Source organism: Archocentrus centrarchus, chromosome 21, assembly GCF_007364275.1.
Source record: "Archocentrus centrarchus isolate MPI-CPG fArcCen1 chromosome 21, fArcCen1, whole genome shotgun sequence".
In the NCBI taxonomy this organism is placed as follows: domain Eukaryota; kingdom Metazoa; phylum Chordata; class Actinopteri; order Cichliformes; family Cichlidae; genus Archocentrus; species Archocentrus centrarchus.
In genome coordinates this window covers 19,287,490-19,307,845 of record NC_044366.1, presented here as the reverse complement: position 1 = coordinate 19,307,845, position 20,356 = coordinate 19,287,490, and the positions used below count along the sequence as shown (strand labels likewise).

Sequence of the window (20,356 nt, the reverse complement as noted above, 5' to 3'; positions counted from 1 at the left end):
TACACTATATAATGCAACAGCAGTACCCCTGAGTTATGTACCTGGTCCAGGTTAGACAGGCTGTTTGGATCTTGGCTCAAGGCTTGGTACTGGCCTCGTAATCTGTCCCCGGCTGCAATCTTACGGAACTTCTTCAAATCGACTACATATAAGGCGCTGGAAGAAATATGAGAGAAGAGAGAGGAGACATAGAAAGCAGGTGTGAGAAAACCATTTCCTGAAAGGGAAATCCCACAGGAACAAAAATTAAAGTAAATGAAGACAAATACCCCAGCCATATTCACATTATTGTACCTAACGCAGCATATTAATGAACCCAAATGCACCGAATATGTCGTTTCACTTAACACTTATTAGATTTAAGTCTCCCACAGGATTTTCAATGCCTTATGTTTTTCTTGGTCTCACTGATCATCTCTCATCTTTGCTGCTTTTGTCCTGCTCCGTGGAGCTGAGCACCACACTGGTATCCAATCAAGTCAATGTGGTTTTCTGACTTTTCTTGTTCCGACACCGTCAGCCGGTGGTGAAGTGAAACGTTCTGCTCTCTCTGTTCATCCACTGGCTGCTGCCTGATTAGCCATCACATTGACAGTGGGAAAATTCAATACCACAAGCCAAGCAAGGAGCAGAACATTTTATTCGTGACAATGATTTATGATTTTATATGTACCATAGCTGTATACAAAAAATAGTCACTCAGCTCTAAGCCTACCTATGTAAACAGCCTCTGACAATACATTAACTGCAGTTTTGTAATGTGAAATTTTAAATACACTCATGGTTTTAAAAAAAAAAAACTACACCCTCTTTGAATTCTAAGATATGTCATCACTGATTTAGCAAAAAACAAGGCCAAAATGCAGAAGCAGAACAGTATAGGAATTAACACAATGCACAGGAAGAAAATACATTAGCAATGATCTTAGAGAAGCAATTGTTGCTGCCCATCAATCTGGGAAGGGTTATAAAGCCAAGGCCATCATTCTACATTGAGAGACATTATTCACAAGACAGTTGCTGATCTTCCCAGCAACATGTAAAACACCAGATATCAAAGAGTTAGTGGAAGCGTACCTGATGTGGTATTTCCTGTGTCCAAGATGTGAGGCCCAATATCCAGTTTTCCAGAAACGATAGCCTTCCATCTCTCTGCGGCTATCACAAAATGGTGTGTAGCCATAAGGAGCGCCCTCCAAGTTTAAATCCCTCAACTCTTTCAAATCAGCCCGAACTATCTGCAAAACACAGCAAGGACAGACTTTGGTAAGCAGCCAAAGGACTGAAGACACTTCAGTGGGTTTCAGAAAGTCTCGCTTTCAGTTGCACACTGCAATATAGTGGTTTCCAACCTCATTTCAGTTTGATCCTTACCTGGTCGGCATCCACAAAGATGATCTTGTCCACAGCTAAAGGGAATAGAACATCCAGGAAGAGGATCTTATATCCCCAGATAATCCGCTGCTTTTCAGTCTGCTGGTGGAGCCAGCGGGGCCACTTGTACTGCACTAACTCATACTGAAAGCCGTATGACTCGGCCATGTGAGAGATGGTCTCCTGACGACAGCAGAAATACATTCCAGAGGTTAAATCAATGAAATACATGTTTTGGATAACAAAGTGATATAACTAGTGATATACCAAAGATTTACTTTGAAAGAAGGAGACAGATAATTCTTGAGAAACCAGAATTTGACAGGCGTCTCTGTATGCCGAAGCACAGACAGCATCATTATTCTGAAATAGAGACAGAATAGGAGAAGGTTACATTTGAGGATCAGGGCTAAGAGGAATGCAATGCATAGTGCACTTCAAAAGGAAGCGTGTGTTTGGAAAGTAAAGCTGACCCACCTCAGAAAGCGTTCATACAGATGGCCCGAGGCCACTGAAAATATGTTTAGAACATCGTCTTTTTTCTTCTCTCCATCATCCTTCTTTGAGCCACCACCTGTGATGCTGCAAATGAGACCATAATACCTGAGTCAGTTTTGTTCGGATGGGTGCGTGTTTCTCATACAGTGACAATAAATCAAAACTAAGCCAACAGCCACCATGCTTTTGTAGTGCCAGAGGTAATAGCAGCTGTAACAGCCAGCAGAAAACACTTTCAAACAAACCATGCAACACAGTGAAACACACTGTGATGATTTATTCAAATAAAATAATAATAATGTGGATGGAAATGTTGCGGAAATCAACAAATTTGATTCTCAGCTCCTGCTGGCACTCACCTAGAGAGCTGAAATAAAGTGTTAGAACACACACAGCAAACATTTAAGCAGCTCTCTATGTTTGCATCCCCACAACATTAACAGAGCGCGCAATACAAAGTGAGTGATTAATTTGAAAACAAATCACTTAAAATCTATGCACAGATGACCTGCTTTAAATCAGAGCCTCACGTCATCAGATGACACGATCGATGACTTTGATGTGCAAATACATTTTTTACGATTCAAGCTGTAAACTGTAAGTGCGCTATTCACTGGGTGCAATTTCGACACACTTTGGCGTTTTTGAAGCAGGGTGCATGTGCCACTTCAAAAGAAAATGGGTTATAATGCAAAAATGCATTATCATACATTATACATGTAGTTAATTGTGTTAGGGGTTGGTTAAAAATCAAGCCAATCACATCGTAGCTCATTATCTTCTTTAAAAGCAATACTCTTGGTTCATGGTAATAATGTAGAAAGTCTGTGGCAGCTTTTCCTGAGGACAGACATATATTCATTGAGACATGCAGACTTACCTACAACAGCTCATTTTTTCCCAGTTTATTTCATATTTAGGACTGCAGGTCTTGCAGTATATGTGTTTTAGCCACAGTTTTTTGTATTACTTCCAAATTTGATTAGAATTATGATCCTCCAGAATCTTCTAGAATATACAAATACACGGCAGCATTGTTTGGCTTGGTGAGAGAAATCAGATCTCCCAGAGAAAGCCAGCACAAGCGCAAGAAAAACTCCACAACAAATAAACTTTTCCTTGGGCTCAAACCCAGGACCCTCTTGATGTGCGGCAACTCCAATCTCATTGTACATTCTGTGTAATGACAATAAAGGCATTTTATTCTATTCAGAAATAACCACTAAAGCTGGCTTAGATCGGGCTTTGAAGCAAAAACAATTTTGCAAGTAGAAAACTAACAAACTGTTTCTTTAAACCTTTATGTGGTTTGGATTTTCAGGACTTTATTTAAACACATCATTATTATACAATTAAACTGTGACACTTCAGGTGCAAATTTATCAGACCACTTTTTAAAGATCTATCCACATGGCTGTTGCCTTAGTAACCTGGTGTTGCTGGATGAGGATACAGAAGAAGCTCTGAAGGAATTTCATGATTACAAGGCAACGATTTAAATAACTGATTTTATTCAAGAGAATGAAATAAATTTAAATACTGTATATATTTAAGAAACTGAATGAACTGTAGCCACCTAGTACTGGAATAAGTACTTGATTAATTGCTGGAAATAGATGGAAAATATATCAACAATTATTAGAAAAAAACTACCTGTGGTTTCTCAAATGTGAAGACAGAAGAACAGGGTGGTTTTATAGTGCCTACATTCTAAACACAGATGCCAAGAACACCCATATGAAGATAATCCCAAGCAAGTCAGCATATTACCTGTTAGACAAATGTTACCTTTTAATTAAGGTAAATGTAAAATAACAGATAAAAATCCACTAGGTAAAATATTTATATGCTGAGATAAGAGCACAAATGCAGGAAAAATCCAAAGTAAGGACACTCTCCACACTTGGGAATGCATCAACATATCCAAACTGCTACTAAAGAGCAGTGGTTCATGATGCAAGGCACATCTAGCAGACAGAAATCAGGACTTGTGCTGGAGGGTAGATGAGTCTGCAGTCAAACTGTGTCCTTGTCCATAATAGACTGCTGATGAGGGAAGGAGTGTCTCTCCCACACTCAATCACAACCACTGCCTCAGCCCCCAGGCTTCAGGAAGACACCAGTGAGTGAGAGGGAGGTGTGAAGGGAGGGAAGGGAGAATACTGTTTGTTCCTACATGTCCTCTAAAACCAACTCTCTGGCACACATCTAACCGATAAGCAAGATATACCCACGAAACACAAACTCAGTGATGGCCCGTAACAATCCTTTATTATTTTGATTCTTTTTAAATCTGTAGTTCTGAACTCTAGCCTGCACTCTTCCTTCTTGACTCTTGATAGTTGAACAGTTGGCTTCTGGGTAGTTACCACACATCGGTGGGATCTGGGGAAGCCGACTGCCTGCCATGACTAAGCCGGCCATTATGAAGGGCCTCCAGCACAACAACAGGGTTCCCAAGATAAGCAGCTTTAGAGGGTCAGGTGAGAACCTGCTTGGCTGACTCACCCCAAGATAATCTGGACCTCTGGAAGGGTCCATAAAGCTCTGTATAAATCCTGAGCTGTGGACAACACCAACTGGACAAAACTCTACTTCTGTTTGCCCTCCAATTCTATAGATCGAACAGGGTCATTCTAGACTATTTACTGAGTCCCTCATTGCCCCCACTGTAGCTATTAACACACCTATATACACACACAACACACCATGGCAGGTGAAAAATGACATTCAGTTTCTCTACTGTGGAGAATCTGTTCATTTACTTTTGCCTTATTTAATAAACCACCCTAATAACTGCAAAGATTTCGGTAAATAAACACACAGACAATGCTTTCTTTTCCAGATATCTGGATTCAGTTTAGAAAAACAATGAAATGCACTTTTTACAGCACCCTTCACCCAAAACCTGAACACCTCCCTCAGGTAACAGCTGCTGCTCTCTCACACCCCAAGTGGCCCAGATGCTTCGTATTTCAAAGAGCAGCATAATGAACACTAAACCTGCTAAATTCTTCAGGGTGAGTAGAAACAGTGACTTAACTTTTTTCTAAACCAGAGACAAAGGCCAGAGACAGCAAAATGAGAAAAAGAAACAAAAGAATGTGCAACAAAAATGTGAAGGCAAAACCCCATTTGCAGTCCGGTCATTGCTCTACAGAGATCTACCTTTAAACACGATCACCAACTCTGTTACTCTGTTAGACTCAGTGATGCTTGCTGACATGAATTCATCTCACAGTTTCGTTGGAAGTGCTGGAAAAACATGGCCTTCACTCCTGCTTTTTACAATCAATCTCTCAAACTATTCTGATACAAAGTAATGAAATGATGGCTTTAAGGTCACTGTTATCTTTAAACAAACTATTTTTTTCTAAGATCACAAATTGCAATGTCTTTGCTGAAATGTTCAGATGCTAACTTTATAATACCTCCTATTAAATAAATGCCTTCAGTTGCTTCTTGTTTGTGGGTCTTTCTGTCTTCAGTAACCGAAAAGCTATTCTATTGGGCTGAGACTGACTTGGCCATTGAAGAACATCCCATTTCTTTTCCTTGAGAAATCTTGGGTTGCTTTTGCAGTATGCTTTGGGTCATTATCCATTTGCACTGTGAAATGCAGCCTGATCACCTTTGCAGTATTTGGCTGAATCAGAGCAGAGGGTATAGCCCTGTGCATTTCACAATTCATTCTGCTACTTCAATCAGCAGTCACATCATCAATAAACACTAATGGCCTGGCTTCACTGGCAGCCATATATGCCCATGCTATAACACTGCCATGTTAGACAGATATGGTGTGCTTTGGATCATGAGCTGTTTCTTTCATTCTCCATACTTTTCTCTTCCTGTCATTCTGGTACAAGTTGGTCTTGAACAGTGCAGGATCTTTTAGATGTTCTGTGGCAAAGTCTAATTTGGCCTTCCTGTTTTTTAGTGTAAACCTTCTGTATTTACATTCATGAAGATGTCTCTTGATTGTAGACGTTGAAGTGATATGTTGACCTCCTCTAGAGTGAGTGTTCTTTGGTTAGATGTTCTGACGGGATTTTTCTCTCTGGACCTCATATTGAGAGTTCCAGTGAATGGCTATTAAATGTAAGTTCAACAGTGTGAATCAACTCCAGATGGTTAATCTGCTTAATTTTTCATGGAATAATAAGCTAAAAGGGCTCACTTAGTAAATAAACTGCTTGTCAGGCAACTGTCCAATTGCTTTTGACTCTCTGAAATGGGGAATTATGTATGAAATGGTTTTAAATTTTAAACGGTTAATACAATACTTTTGTCATACCCCTTGAATTAAAGCTCAAGGAATGCACTTTAGTCACACCTTTATTTAGAAATGGTGGTGGAGAGGCAAGATTACAAAAAAAATCGTGTAACTGTCCAAATACTTGTGGACCTGACTGTATATTATTACAACGGTGGATATTCACATTAAACATACCTACCTAGTGTCAAATGATCAGTTAAATATATGTACAAGTAAACCCTGTCAGCCAAAACTTCAGGCTTTAGACTGCTCTTAATTTTTGGTTTCAGACTGTTTTGGTTTTTTTTTATCTACTCTTGGCTGCACGATGTTAATGAGAAGAGAGGTCCCCTTTTATGGACAACGGGCTTCTAACAGGCTTGAGACCGGACTGGACTGGTACACTGGAATCAGTCCAGAAAGGAGCACTCGCCTCTACAAATGCAACTGAATTTTAGTTGTAGATATATACATTACAGGCACTTAAGGAGCAATTTTTCTTTTCCCTAGAAACCATCTTATTACACCTTTTATGTAACATTTTAATGCTATGAGTATTTTTATTACTTACGTATAAGCCCACCATGGGAAATTAAATACAAGCACGTTTGCAAATGGTCTTAAGAATCCATCCAGTTCAATCTGTTCATTTATTTAGCAGCAGTGATCCTACTCTAAGCACCTCTCCCATCCCTGAGAGTACAAACATCAAGGACATGATCGTTTGATGGTACTGCAGTTAGAGCTCTGACTGCAACTACTTGCTTATGGCACCATCCAGCCACACCTGATATATAAAAACACCCCAGTATACATGTTCAGGCCTTCACTGCCCACAAATGATATTTAGATGTGATAAGCACTCTGCAACTCTACAAAAAAATAGAGTCCGCTTCTGCTGAATGTGAGGTTCCAGGCATACCAGATCCAGCACCGTGGCATTACTAAGAACTCCACTTAAGTAACAAAGCTGAAGAGCCTCCCCCTTTTAGCTTTATGGCTTCCCGCTCTCCTACTGTCTTTCCAGAAGTTGCTTCTCAACTCATTAATTCACTCATAAATCCCCACTCGGCCTTCAAGTGTTTTTTTGTCCTTCGAGCTCGGGTCCTCTACCAGAGGCCTGGGAGCTTGAAGGCCCTGCACAGCATCTTAGCTGTTCTTAAGACTGCGCTCTTCTGGACAGAGATCTCAGCTGTTGTTCCTGGAATCTGCTGGCACCAGTCTCCCAGTTTGGGGGTCATGACTGTTCTGATTACCACGGGGACCACTGTTGCCTTCATCTTCCCCATCTTCGCTAGCTCTTCTCTCAGCCCTTGATATTTCTCAAGCTTCTCGTGTTCCTTCTTCCTGATGTTGCTATCACTTGGTATTGCTACGTCTATCACTACGGCCTTCTTCATCTGCTTGCCCACTGCGACTATGCCTGTTTGATTAGCCATCACCAGTTTGTCCGCCTGTATCTGGAAGTCCTACAGGATCTTAGCTCAGTCATTCTCAACCACCTATGAAGTGTATCCCATTTTGACCTTGGGACTTCCAGACCATACTCAGCAGATGTTCCTGTACACTATGCCAGTCACTTGGTTATGGCGTTCCATGTATGCCCTGCCTGTTGGCATCTTGCACCCTGCTGTTATGTGCTGGATTGTCTCAGGGGTATCTCTACACAGCCAGCACCTATGGTCGTGCTTGGTGTGGTAGACCCTAACCTCTATCAAGCTTGTCCTTAGGGCTTATTCCTGTGCAGCCATGATTGGTGATAAATATATATATATATATATATATATTTAAATGTAGATGTTAATAATTGCTGTATGTGTGACAATGTTTGTGTAAAGTTTTGTTGAGGAGGAAATAGGGTACATACAGACATGAACAAAACAGTACAAAGGTTGACCTCAAACAAGCTGTTTCTTCCTACCAAACCCTTGCTCAAGTTGCACCAGCTAAACTTCAGTCCCTATATACCAGCTTGTCCAGTGCCTTAATCAGAGGGTGAAGTAAGTGCAAACACACTGAACTGAAATTTATACAAGTATTTTTCTTGTTCTCCAACCCCCAGCATGAAGATGCTTAGCCAGGGGTTTGTAAGTATCTTTACATGGAGCTTATACATTTCATAATGTGCAATTTCAGAATATGGTTCCAGATCTGGTGCTCTTCTTAGTTATGACATAATGGTACTGCTCTTCTGCTCGCTTCCAAAAGACAGGTGACAATGCATATTCCCAGAACCAGTTTTTAAGGAATAAGTTTTTGTTACTTATGTTAACAAAATAAGATTCATGATGAATCCAGTAGCACAGCTTTTGACTATCTTTTCTGAAGCAGCATTACTGCTTAATAACTGTGTACAGATATATGTAAATGAACATAGTACCTTACAAAAAAAACTTGAAGAGCCTATCCATGAACACAAACACTACCTCTAGTGTTGCTGATGTTCTAAAAATCACTACATGAATAAACAAGTGCAAAAAAAAAAAAATCTCTCTACAGTATTACCATTAGAATAGTCTGATTCCCATTCATTACAATACTTTTGAGAGTAGCACAACAACTGAAAGCAACCAATAAACACTGCATGCTAATGAGTATGACGAAGAGGTATTAGGTGTTAAATGGTTTCTAGCAAAACTGCCTACCTTTTCTCAAAAGTGCTCCAAACACTTCACACAGCAAGCATTAAGCAAGGAGACAGGATCACACAGTTAGGAAGGATTGGGGGAAACACACAAATACACACACATACCTACAGAAGCACATATTTTTTGCAAGACTAGATCTTACAGCATAATATTGCAGTCTGGATCCAGGGGAGGAGTAAGATCTCCTGAAACCGCAATGTATAATTGACAAATGGAAGGTGCATCAGCACATCTATCAATCCATCAATGAGTTCACAGCTGTTACTGCCTGTCAGCTGGAGGAGGGCTTTAAACCTCCTAAAGCCAACCAAATAAAAGCTGTATTTGAATAGGAGATTACACACCTTGCTATGGACTCCCATATGCCTTTGCTTTCACTAGTTTCACTTAAAAGATCTTCACCAATCTTGTCTGCTTTTTTCTGCACCTATAAATACAAAGTAGACACAAAATAAAGCAATGCTGGAAAATATTTCATCATGGATTATGTATAGTTGTTTTAACACCTAGGCACATTCTGGGCAAAACTGCAGAAAAACAGGATTCAATGTTTGGCGTGACATGTAGGATATCCAGTGATAGAGCACTGTACAAAAGTCTCATTTACACCCCTCATTTATTGATATTTGGCTAGGAAAATAGGAAAAAGCTGCAGTGATGTATTGAAATGTGCAAACATAAATGGAAATACAGTATGTAAGGAAAAAACACAGAATGTACAATTTTAACAAGCTCGAAAATCAGTATTTGGTATAACCACCTTTATTCTACATCATAGTCTGAACTCTCCTAGGCAGCTTTCTTGTAATTTCTTTATATAGACTTCAGGAATAGTTTTCCAGGCTTCTTGAAGGACATTCAAAGCTCTTCTTTGGAAGTTGGATGCCTTTTGTTCTGTTTTCTGTGAAGATGATCCCACACTGCTTTAATAACACTCAGGACTCTGGGGAGGCCAATGCATGATTGATAATGTTCCATTGTGTGTTTCTCTATCCAGGTATGCTTTTACTGCACTGGCAGTGTGTTTGGGATTATTACCATGCTGAAAATTGTAGCTGTTGCCAATCAGATACTTTCTACATGGTATTGTATGGTGGATTAAAAGCTGACAGTTCTTTTCTGCATTCATGATACCGGCAATTTTGAAAAGATCCCCAACACCACTGGCTGAAATGCAGCCACATACCATAAGAGAGCCTCCACTGTCACTGTGTTTTACATACACACACACACACACACACACACACACACACACACACACACACACACAGACATACATATATATATATATATATATATATATATATATATACACACACACACCTCTGCCTTTTTTTTCTGTTTTCCTTTCTTAAGGATACCTTGATGATCACCACCCTTCCACTGAGACCATCTCTGATGAGGCTTGAGTGGATCAACTGAAGGGCCAAATCTCTCAGGTCCTGTATCAGGTCTTTGCTAGATTTCTTCCTATAGATACTGTATCATTTTAGGCCTGACACTTTTTTCCTCCACGTGTCCAGTTTCTTCAAATCTTTTAAGGACACACTACACATCATGTTGCGATATGGCAAGTTTTCAGCTTATAGATGTTTAGGAATCACCTTCTTTTTCCAAACATACTATTTAATGCCTGTTAAACTGTGTCATCTTTGGCATTTTTTGTAGATTCACATAAAGAAAATGGCTGCTACTAAAAAAAGTGTCTAAAGATACAATTTAAAATTGGTCCTTTACTAAGTTCTCTATTATGTGTCCATTAATCCCTTGAGTTGGTGCCTTTTTTGTGTTTAAGTGACCTAACAAACAAAAATAAAATTCCTGTGAAAATGGGCATGTACAAGGTGCAACAGCCAATGTAGGAAGACAACCTTTGAAAGAACTTCAGAAATCCTGGAGAACCACTGCTCAAGATCACTTTAAAAAAATACAAGACAGTCTGGCTCCTTAGGAGCAAAATATAAAGAAATGAGGGGTAGCTCAAGACTTGTGCACAGCAGTGTATGTGACATAAAGTTCCACATAGTTAAAGTTTATGAAATTTAATTAGTTTCTGTTTCTTTCTTGATGTTCTAGATTAACTTCTGTAAATTCTAGGCACATCCTAGACAAAACTGCAGAAAAGCATTTTACTTGAAGTTCAGTAATATTCAGTGCTACATATAGCACATCCAGTACATATATTTTAAGAACACACTCACTCTGACTTTGATGATCTTACTATGGAAACTGTTCAGCACAACTATAACATCACCAGCATCTGCAGGTGAATCAGTTCCATCGTGCCTGAAAAAGTGGATAAAGAGTGAGAAGATGCTCATTATGACACAGTAATAATTCATTATTTTAAATTTTGACACAGATATACATTCACCAACACACAAAATTGTATTTGTTGGATAAAATGAACCTTTTTAGCAGTCATTATACCACCAAGGCAAAATGATAATTTTGCTAAGCCAGAATGTGAAACTTCAATAGAGATAAATATGTTTAAAATATTTGTTTCTAGTTGATTTTGTGTTCAAGGAACATTAGCAAATATTTCCAGCTTGTAGTATAACAGTAAAAACAGAATAAATCAAATTTGGTGATAATATTTTTTCTACCACTTGCAAAACTAACCCAATCAGTCTAAGACCTGTAGTGTCCTTGTGGCCACCATTAAAGTGAAATACATTTTTATATCAGTGACAGAGACTGCTTTACATGCTTTATCCATGGCAACAACACAAGCAAATTATACACTGTAGGCTTCTTATATGAAAAAGACCACAGCTGCTAATGGACAGACAGTGAGAGCACACACTTAAAAGCAAATAGTGGGACAGCTGCCAGGGTCACACTCTGACCATATTCATTACCCTCCATCATCATTAAGAATCACCTTACCATTATTTTACCCATCACTACTTCCCAGCCTCGCTGTATATACTAGTAGATTTAATGAGAAAGTCTGTGCAGTACTGATTCCGTAAAACAGCCTTTCAATGTAATTGTTTTAGGACTGATTTTCCCAGCACAGAATGTGTTTTGGCAGGCAGAATCTGCAGGGCCTAATGGTGAAACACCAGAGAGCAAACTTCAGGCGGAGATGAGCAATAGGCCATGATGCACTACAAGCCATTACAACCCCAATGCTTACTAAAGGCAAAAATCTAACCTTATCACTATGATAAATGCCCCCCTTTCACTGGACCCAAAGCACCCCGCTCCACCTCATGCTCAAGTGCTGCTTGTGTTTTGCCCCCTCTGCTGTCAACGGTGCAAGTCAGTCTTTAGGGCTTGTTTTAGAAAGCACGAGAGATCAATCTGTATCTCTGCTGTGAGAAGAGGAAAACTGGCCATCTCATTCATCGCTGGCAGGGTGAGGTGCCTTGGCAGCACAGGGTGGAAGAGGAAAATTCACACTCTGGGACTGGAGAGCACAGACACTCCCACTAGGCTCTGATCGGCCACCTAACCAGAGCAGAGTGCCGCTAACCACAAGAATAATGACACTGCCAAGGTGAAAAATGACATCACCTCTTAGCTTCACCTGGAGGATTGGGGGATAAATCTTGGTTGTCTGAAATGATTCAAGAAGAACCGAGGGCTGTATGTGTCCTAAATCTTATGTGAGGACAGCCAGAGAGAAAAGTATCTGTGATTGTAGGGATATCTAGACCAGTGCACTAGAGCTGCTCATACAGACTCACATACACGGCTGGGATTATCATCACTTTGCTGTAAGGTACTGTCACTTTGTTACGTTACAGAGAAAAGATACAATGAACTAGAGATTCCCTGGAAAAAGAATTCGATTTATTTTAGATCAAAGTCAGAAGTGCTAAAGCATATTTTAACTAAAATAAAAGTGCAGAATTAAAAGAATGCAAGGCATGAAAAGCTGCATTTGTTGGATATTTATCCGACAAACCAAAGCAAAATAATGTTTTTATTTATTCAGGAAAATTAGACAAGTACAAGCTCGCTCACTCTAGTATGTGGAGCCTTTGACACCTACGCCATCCTAACTAAAACACATTCTGCTGCCGATATTCTGCAGTCTGAGGTGGATGCCATGGCAGGTGACCAGCTGAATCATCTCTCCACTCTGTCTTCTCTTTAATAGCAACCCTTTCCTCCTACCTGTCTCTCTCCGCTCAATGCTGAGCAGAACTCCCTGCACTCATCAAAACCTTGCATTGCTACAATGTCAGCAGTGATCCACGTTACCATAGTGATGGGTTTCATAGCTACCAGAATGAAATGGAGAGTTAGCTGAAAGCAACTTTGATGTTGAGCTATGGATAAAGGTACCCATTACACATTACTTATTTACTTAAATAACTCGGGTCTATCTAGAAATATCTGGACTTTAAAACAGTTTTCATAATTCTAGCTCTGTACCCCACCACAAAAATCAAACAACCGAGGCATAAAACATTTAGAAAATATGCAAATTAGCATAATCATGCATAAAATCTTCATTTTTTAATAGTCTGTGAAACATCTGAAACCCATGGGCTTGAACTAATGGTTTGCTTTTTTTTTGTGGTGCTTTATGAGGGGCTCTACAGCAGACGCTTTTGGTTCATGTTCATGGGTCTTTTTGTCTTTAGCGGTACCTTTATGTAGTAGACCACAATGACATGCATCATAGAGTACAACATGTAGTAGAGTAGGTTCGCAGAAATCGCATAAAAAGCGCAAACAACAAAACGTAATCCATGCGCTTTATCGCTGTCATTAGCATTTACAGCTATGGCATTTCGGTATCTAGCAAAATATATAAATACAAAAAACAATTTTCTATTTATTTTGGATTAGTGCACTTTTTACCTACTTCCTGTAGTTACTATGGACTTCTTTCATACATATTATTAAAATTAGGGTTCTGAAGATTCTATTGATGCACAGTAAGTTGAAGTATTCCACAAAGTGGTAATACAGCATGTATAAATGTACAGATATGGTCTGGCGGACTTGTTCTACTATAGGTCATGAAGGGTTATTAGCTGATGAAGACATAAAACAGAAAGGCTATAATCACTAAACTCTTTTTCTCTTTTTTAAGGTACATACCCACACTGTTTTGACAGACATATATAATAACCAAAAATAAAATTGTCAGAGTCCAAATATATGTGGACTTAACAGTTTTAACATCTGTGGGGTTTAGAATGAGACTCCAACACTCACGTGAGAATTTGATAGATTTCTTCTGATCTCCCTTTACGTAATCTTAAAATCCAGGCACCAGGATTGGCTTTCAGTTGGAAATATCCCTGTTTTGATGAAAATGGTAAAAGGGCAAGTAATGGCAATTAAAACATAATTCACACTAGTTTTCTTAACCTTAATATTAAGCAGCTATGCTTACAGACTTTGTTGTTAACTACTATAACTACATCTTCATTGCACAAAAATCTTGGATGTAGTACAAAAGGCCGCTGACCAGGTTAGCCATGACAATGGTGTCATACATGAGCGGGTCCCGGCTCATGCCCAGCGTAAACTGCAGTCCACGAGGAGGCTGGCCAGTTGACAGGTCAAAGCAGTGGCCCTCCAGCAAGAGGTGTTCCAGTTCAAATTCTGCTGTCACAACCCCATTCACCTGGAAACAAAACAAAATACCCCCCCCCCCCCACACACAAATTACCGAACTTCAGAATAAAAGTGCCTTGGCCCTACTTAAGGGTGGAAATGATAAGCTTGGTGGGTAGTAATGACTCAGCAGCACAATACCTCCTGCAAGTGGATGTTATCCAAGTCATAGGGGCTGCGCACTGCCTGCACCATCCAGCTCTCCGGTGTGATCATATTAAGGGTGAGGAGTGGAGTTTCTGGGAGCTCGATGAAACGGGCAACTGGCCCTGGAGACACTGTGTCGTTGGCCAAGAAAATCACATCTGGCTCCAAGACAAAGCGGTAAAAACTGTGGAGACAAACAAAATCAAGAAACTACAAATTAAGATAAGGGCCATTCCGTACATATTAGTTCAATATAAGAAAAATCCTCCATCCTGACCTCAGGATCATCTGATTTTTTTTTTTCTGTACAATAATTTCAGCATATTTAATAAAGCCAGGCAACACTTCATCTTCTGAATGACAAGTCCTTAAAGTAAATAGGGGTAGAAAATGGCGTTATTTTAATTTGCCTTAATTTTTCTACCACTCTCAGCCCTCTTAAGCACAGGAGATAGCCACATGAAATTTTCAGGGCTGAAAAATACAGTTCTGTTAAAAACCCCAACAAGATGACTTCTACACACACTCAATTGTCACAACCTGGACACAGCCAAATCAGTTTTTTCTATAGCTAGCTTTGAGCATCAATATCATGGAATGTGCCATAGTCTCAACAGCAAAAACTGAACCAATTTAATGTCTATGACATAGAGTAACAGAATCAAGCACTGGTGTCCTGGATGTTTTATCTGTTATTGGATATTATTATTTTAGGAAAGGTCTTTTTTTTTAATGTAAATTTTGACACCAAGATAACATTTTGCACGGCTTAATTAAATGTGCTCAAGTTGTATCTTTTTTACTGGTACTGTATTTCACAAAAAATTAAAAGAAAAAAATCCCAGCTGATTCTGAGTGGGTCAGGTGTCAGGTGGGAAGCATTCACTGATTTTCACTGAATGACCCATAATATGCAACAAATAAAAGGCCCAAAACAGTGAAATACTCTGCTGAACCTTTTTCCACTGGGGCGAGATAAAAATTCCATCCAAAAAACTCATTGTCCTCTTCAGTAAGCACTGAAATGATGACATGTTGTGCAACGGTCTTCTTTCTAGGACACGAGAGATGGGCTCTGTTGTGACAGCTGGGTATATACAATTTCTTCAAAGTGAGGAATCTAATTCTATTACTGCCAGTGTTCCTGCTCAACCAATAACAGAAGTATGTGCTGCACTCTCTGTACCTGGAAAGTTCTCTTTCTCCATCATTACAATTGCAGCAGAGGCAAGCTCCAGGCTAATCTTTATGCTAATTGCTTTTCTTCTGTGTGCCCTCTGACACAGAGGACTCACAAGAAGTGTAAATAACATGGTAGGTAAACATTCCTAATGGTAATTCTTTTAATTCAAAATGCCTACAACACATTTCTTAGAGGGAGATTTGTCAGAAGTTATTATCCACCACAGCAGCAGCGCTGTTGACGCCACAGTGAGATGGGAGCTGCTAACATAGGTGGTAGGAAAAGTTATCATTAAGGAGGCAAAACCCAGTACACCAGAGGAAACACACAGTCCTCATTTGACTGGTTCCAATTTGTGAGATGGCCAATTCCCCACTAGAAGAAAAGTGAGAAAAAGAAGATAAGCAGCCCTGTGGTCTCTGCGGCAGTCTCACCGCTATGAGAAGTACACTAGTGAATGAAATGAATCCAGTGACACTGAACAGGATTCATGTGTTCCCACAGTCAGCAGTATCTCCAGGGGTGGGTTATAAGATTACCAAGCCTGCGGCTCTAAAAAGGGACATGAAGTAGAGACTTTGTGGTTTAAAAAAAAAAAAGAAAAATCTTCCACTGTATGACTTTTCTAGTTAGAGTATTTAATAATATTAAAAATAATCATCATATATAATATTTAATGACATTTTGTTACTTAAAAGGGCACTGTTTACACAAAGCATAGGTCTCTTGGAGATATAGATTAACACCAACAACAACTATTTCTGGGTGGGTATTGATATTTTTCTGTTTTTTAGAGTCTGTCCTTCAACCATGAGTTCACATTTACTCAGGCTGAAAGTAAGAATTATATATAAAGAAAACAAAAACATAAAACACTTCTGCCACAAAGGTAAATATTATGATACGTGTCTTTGTTGTTATATGCTGAACTACTTGAGAATTAATGTTGTGACTTGATTGGAGACATCAAGTTTATTTACCCGACACAAATGTATCAAATAGCCAATTATATCAAATACAAACAGCTGTCACTTGGGAGGACATGGAGTGACGGGGTAGATGTGCCAGTGATGTGTGGAGGGACTTGTTTCCATCAATTATATTATATCTGGTTAATTCAGATCATAATGAAAATTATCCCTACAAAGTGAGGGTTTAATTCCTGAAGGATTTCTGTTATTTAAAAAACAAAACAAACAAACAAAAAAAAAAAAACACACACCTGAGCTAAATATTGTTGAACAATTTCAACCTTTCATTCGCCACTCTTTTTTTTTTATTACTACTATTGTTTTCACTGCATTGCTTGAACTGCAACAGTGAAGGTTGTAAGCAATTTGCCAAGAGATGCAAGTGGAAGCCCAAAGCAATAAGGTAGTGTTATTAAGCAGATTGCATCTGTGCAGTATAAAGGACAGACCAAGGTAGAGATGCTAAGTCTGCAGCAGTAAGAGGATACACAAACAAGCCAAACAGGAAAATTTAATTACTGTTGGAGCGAGAGCTTACCTCTTGAGAGGCATCTCAGACAACTTGGCCCTGCAATTCATAAACACCTGCAGTCTCACATTGACCACTTGACTGAGCACCTGCAGGATTCACAGAAAATATGACCCAGTTAGAAATCAGCAGAAAAGTACAACTTAAAGTAGCTGAAATGTGGCAAGACACACATGAGCCATTACTTACTTGAGAACTTTTAGAAGTTCCCAAACAAGAAAACATAGAGGTCTTTACATAACTTTTTATATTAGACAATGATAACCCAAGTAAATATAAAATGCAGTTAATAATGATTTCATTTATTAAGGGAAAAAGGTATCCAAACTACTTGGCCCCATGTGAAAAAAATGATTGCCCACTAAAGCTAATAACTGCTTGTACCACCCTTGGCAGCAAGAACTGCAATCAGGCACTCAGGATAACCGGCAATGTGTGTTTCACATCACTATGGAGGAATTTTGGCCCAATCTTAGCAGCAGCCTAAGCAGAGAAGCCCAGACCTCCCTCTCCCCAGCCACCTCCTCCAGCTAATCCGGGGGATGAAGCAGTCCCAGGCCAGCCGAGAGACATAATCTCTCCGATGACTCCTGGGTCTACCCCGGGGCCTCCTCCCGATAGGACGTGCCCAGAACACCTCACCCAGGAGGGACCCTAATCAGATGCCCGAATGACTGAACTTCTCACCCTGTCTCTAAGGCTGAGTACAGTCGCCCTTTTCTGCTGTTTGTATCTGCGATCTCATTCTTTTGGTCATTACCCAGAGCTCGTGAACAGGTGAAGGTACAGACATAAATTTACCAGTAAATCGATAGCTTCGCTTTTATGCTCAGCTCTCCCTTCACCACAACGGATCAATAGAGAGTCCACATCACTGCAGACGCTACACCAATCCGTCCGGCAATCTCCCATTCCCACTGCCCTCACTTATGAACAAGACCCTGAGATACTCAAACTCCTCAACTTGAAGCAGCAACTTGTTCCTGACTCAGAGTGGGCACTCCACCCTTTTCCTGCTAAGAACCACGGCCTTGGACTCAGTGGTGCTAATTCCCACTGGTTCACACTCGGCTACAAACCGCTCTAGTGTGCCACCACCTGATGAAGTCAACAGAACCACATCATCTCCCACCTCTGTCAATCACCACTTTATCAAGGTGGAGGGGTTTGTGTGTCCCAGTCACCCCAGGGGTTATGTTGTCAGGAGCTTTTGCCCCATATAGGGTCTCCCAAGGCAAACTAGTCCCTGGGTGAGGGGCCAGATAAAGAGCGATTCACACAATTCCTATCAAAAAATTAATAAAATCAAGGGCCCAAGTTATTCTGCCTCGTATAGGATTACCAGGGCCCTGCCCTGGAGCCAGGCCTGGGGAGGGAGCTCGAGGTAGAGCGCCTGGAGTCCGAGGTTTAGCTCATAGGGCCGGGCCGAGTGCAGCCCGAAGAGGTGACATAGGCTCACCCTCCTTTGGGTCCGGTGCAGTGTGTGAGTGTGTGTCGGGCAGCTGTAATACTGAAACTGCATCTTAACATTTTTTTGTAAACAAATGTTTTGAAAACTTTCTGGTCAAACAATAAATGAGCTTTCTTGTATGACACTATTAATTTATGTACCATACACACAAATATGGACATTTTCCTCATTCTTTGTCATTCTTTTTTTCCCCAGATAAATTTTACTAACTTAATGCTTTTATTTAGAATTATAAAAAAAAATCTATAAAAGAACATAAAGACAAAAGTGGATCATAGTATTATTCTGGAGAACAATAGAGAAAATATGAATATGGATTACAACTTACAGTCAGAAGAGAGGAAATCTTCTGTGCCTCTCTTGTGAGGGGGTCAACAATGGCCACAACATCATAGAACACTGCGTTCTCACGTGGAGAAAGATGAAGTACACTGAGGAAGAAAAAAAGCACACCAGAGCAAATTCAACAACACAACGTCATACAATCCTTATTCAGCAGAACTGCAAATCAAAAGATTTGCAGTTCTGCACTCCTTGAAATGATGGCATAGCAATTTTCAGATCCATTACAAAAAAAGGGAGAGTGAATACCTTCCCATGAGATCACAGAGTCCAAAGGAAAAAAAAAAAAACATTGCCCACCTGTGGGTGTCTTTGATGAAGCGGACATCCCTTCTGACTTCTCCTTTTGGGGCTGCAGTTAGCAGGGCATCGACTTTCATAATTAAGTCACTGGCACTGAGAGAAAACAGGCCAGTTTGTCATTTATTAAGCATATGCATTAGTGAAGATGTTAAACAGAGCTCAAACAATATAATATCAAGCTGTTAGCAAGACAGAGTAACACTTTAGTCAGACTAATGCACCTCAAAACTGAAAAATTGACATTTTCTTCATTACAGAATACTTTAAGACATTTGATATGTAAGCACATTAAGAAAATCCTCTATTAACAGATCGTTTTAGACAAACTTAATGCAAAAGTGACACAGAGGGAGGCCTTAAACAGATGCACAAATTTCCATCACAGACACTTAAAAGAGACATGTAGACTGAAAAGAAATACAAACATACTGCTTTGGCTTCATTCCCATCTGTTTAACTCTGGCTTTGACTTTCTCTGCAGAACTGCTCAGAGTAATCTTTTCCAGCAAGTGGAAATCCTCCACAGTGAATTCTTCCTGCTCTTCAAAAGGACCAAGAATCTAACATGAAGAAAATGATGCAGTCAGAACACGACTTTTCCAATTCTTATCTCAACATGTATTATTTACAACTTTCCCAGGGGATGTTAAATGTAATGTGATTGTGACATAGCGTTTTATCCACTTAAAGTCATGGTATTCAGTAAGGCTGCCTGGTTTTTCTATTCTGGGAGAGGAGCTCTACCACTGCAGCAGAGGAATGTAAGATAATATTAATTGTTACTGCCATCACAGAGGCTGGCCTCTTTATCCGTGGCTGTCAGCATTGCTGTTGCTGAGACATCAGTCATCAGCTCTGTACACACGTACAGTGAGCGTGCACGCACACACACACACACACAATGCCATTCCTGCCACTTGTGACCTTTGCGAAACAGACATCATGCTGATATGACAGTGCTAAGAAAGCACTCTGAAAACACTAGAGGGAAAAATCCTCCAAAAAGTGCAGCTGCATGGAGAATCTTTCTCTGCTGTAGCAAACAA

At 39.9% G+C, this 20,356-nt stretch overlaps 1 protein-coding gene across 4 annotated transcripts in view; it reads right to left on the bottom strand.

The window, feature by feature from the left end:
* Window positions 1-20,356, bottom strand: part of uggt2 (UDP-glucose glycoprotein glucosyltransferase 2) — a 44,647-nt gene that overhangs the window by 4,452 nt on the left and 19,839 nt on the right. For 3 of the 4 annotated variants that reach the window (XM_030757742.1, XM_030757745.1, XM_030757743.1), the window contains exons 24-38: window positions 19,740-19,870; window positions 19,308-19,403; window positions 18,994-19,096; window positions 17,204-17,283; window positions 14,506-14,695; window positions 14,216-14,374; window positions 13,960-14,045; window positions 10,977-11,061; window positions 9,120-9,202; window positions 8,773-8,796; window positions 1,852-1,956; window positions 1,653-1,737; window positions 1,375-1,557; window positions 1,078-1,238; window positions 42-156 (exon numbers count right to left, since the gene is read on the bottom strand). In XM_030757742.1, coding sequence (XP_030613602.1) covers window positions 42-156; window positions 1,078-1,238; window positions 1,375-1,557; window positions 1,653-1,737; window positions 1,852-1,956; window positions 8,773-8,796; window positions 9,120-9,202; window positions 10,977-11,061; window positions 13,960-14,045; window positions 14,216-14,374; window positions 14,506-14,695; window positions 17,204-17,283; window positions 18,994-19,096; window positions 19,308-19,403; window positions 19,740-19,870 — 1,686 coding nt within the window. The remainder of the gene's footprint in view (window positions 1-41; window positions 157-1,077; window positions 1,239-1,374; window positions 1,558-1,652; window positions 1,738-1,851; window positions 1,957-8,772; window positions 8,797-9,119; window positions 9,203-10,976; window positions 11,062-13,959; window positions 14,046-14,215; window positions 14,375-14,505; window positions 14,696-17,203; window positions 17,284-18,993; window positions 19,097-19,307; window positions 19,404-19,739; window positions 19,871-20,356) is intronic. The other variant, XM_030757746.1, reaches the window with a different exon arrangement.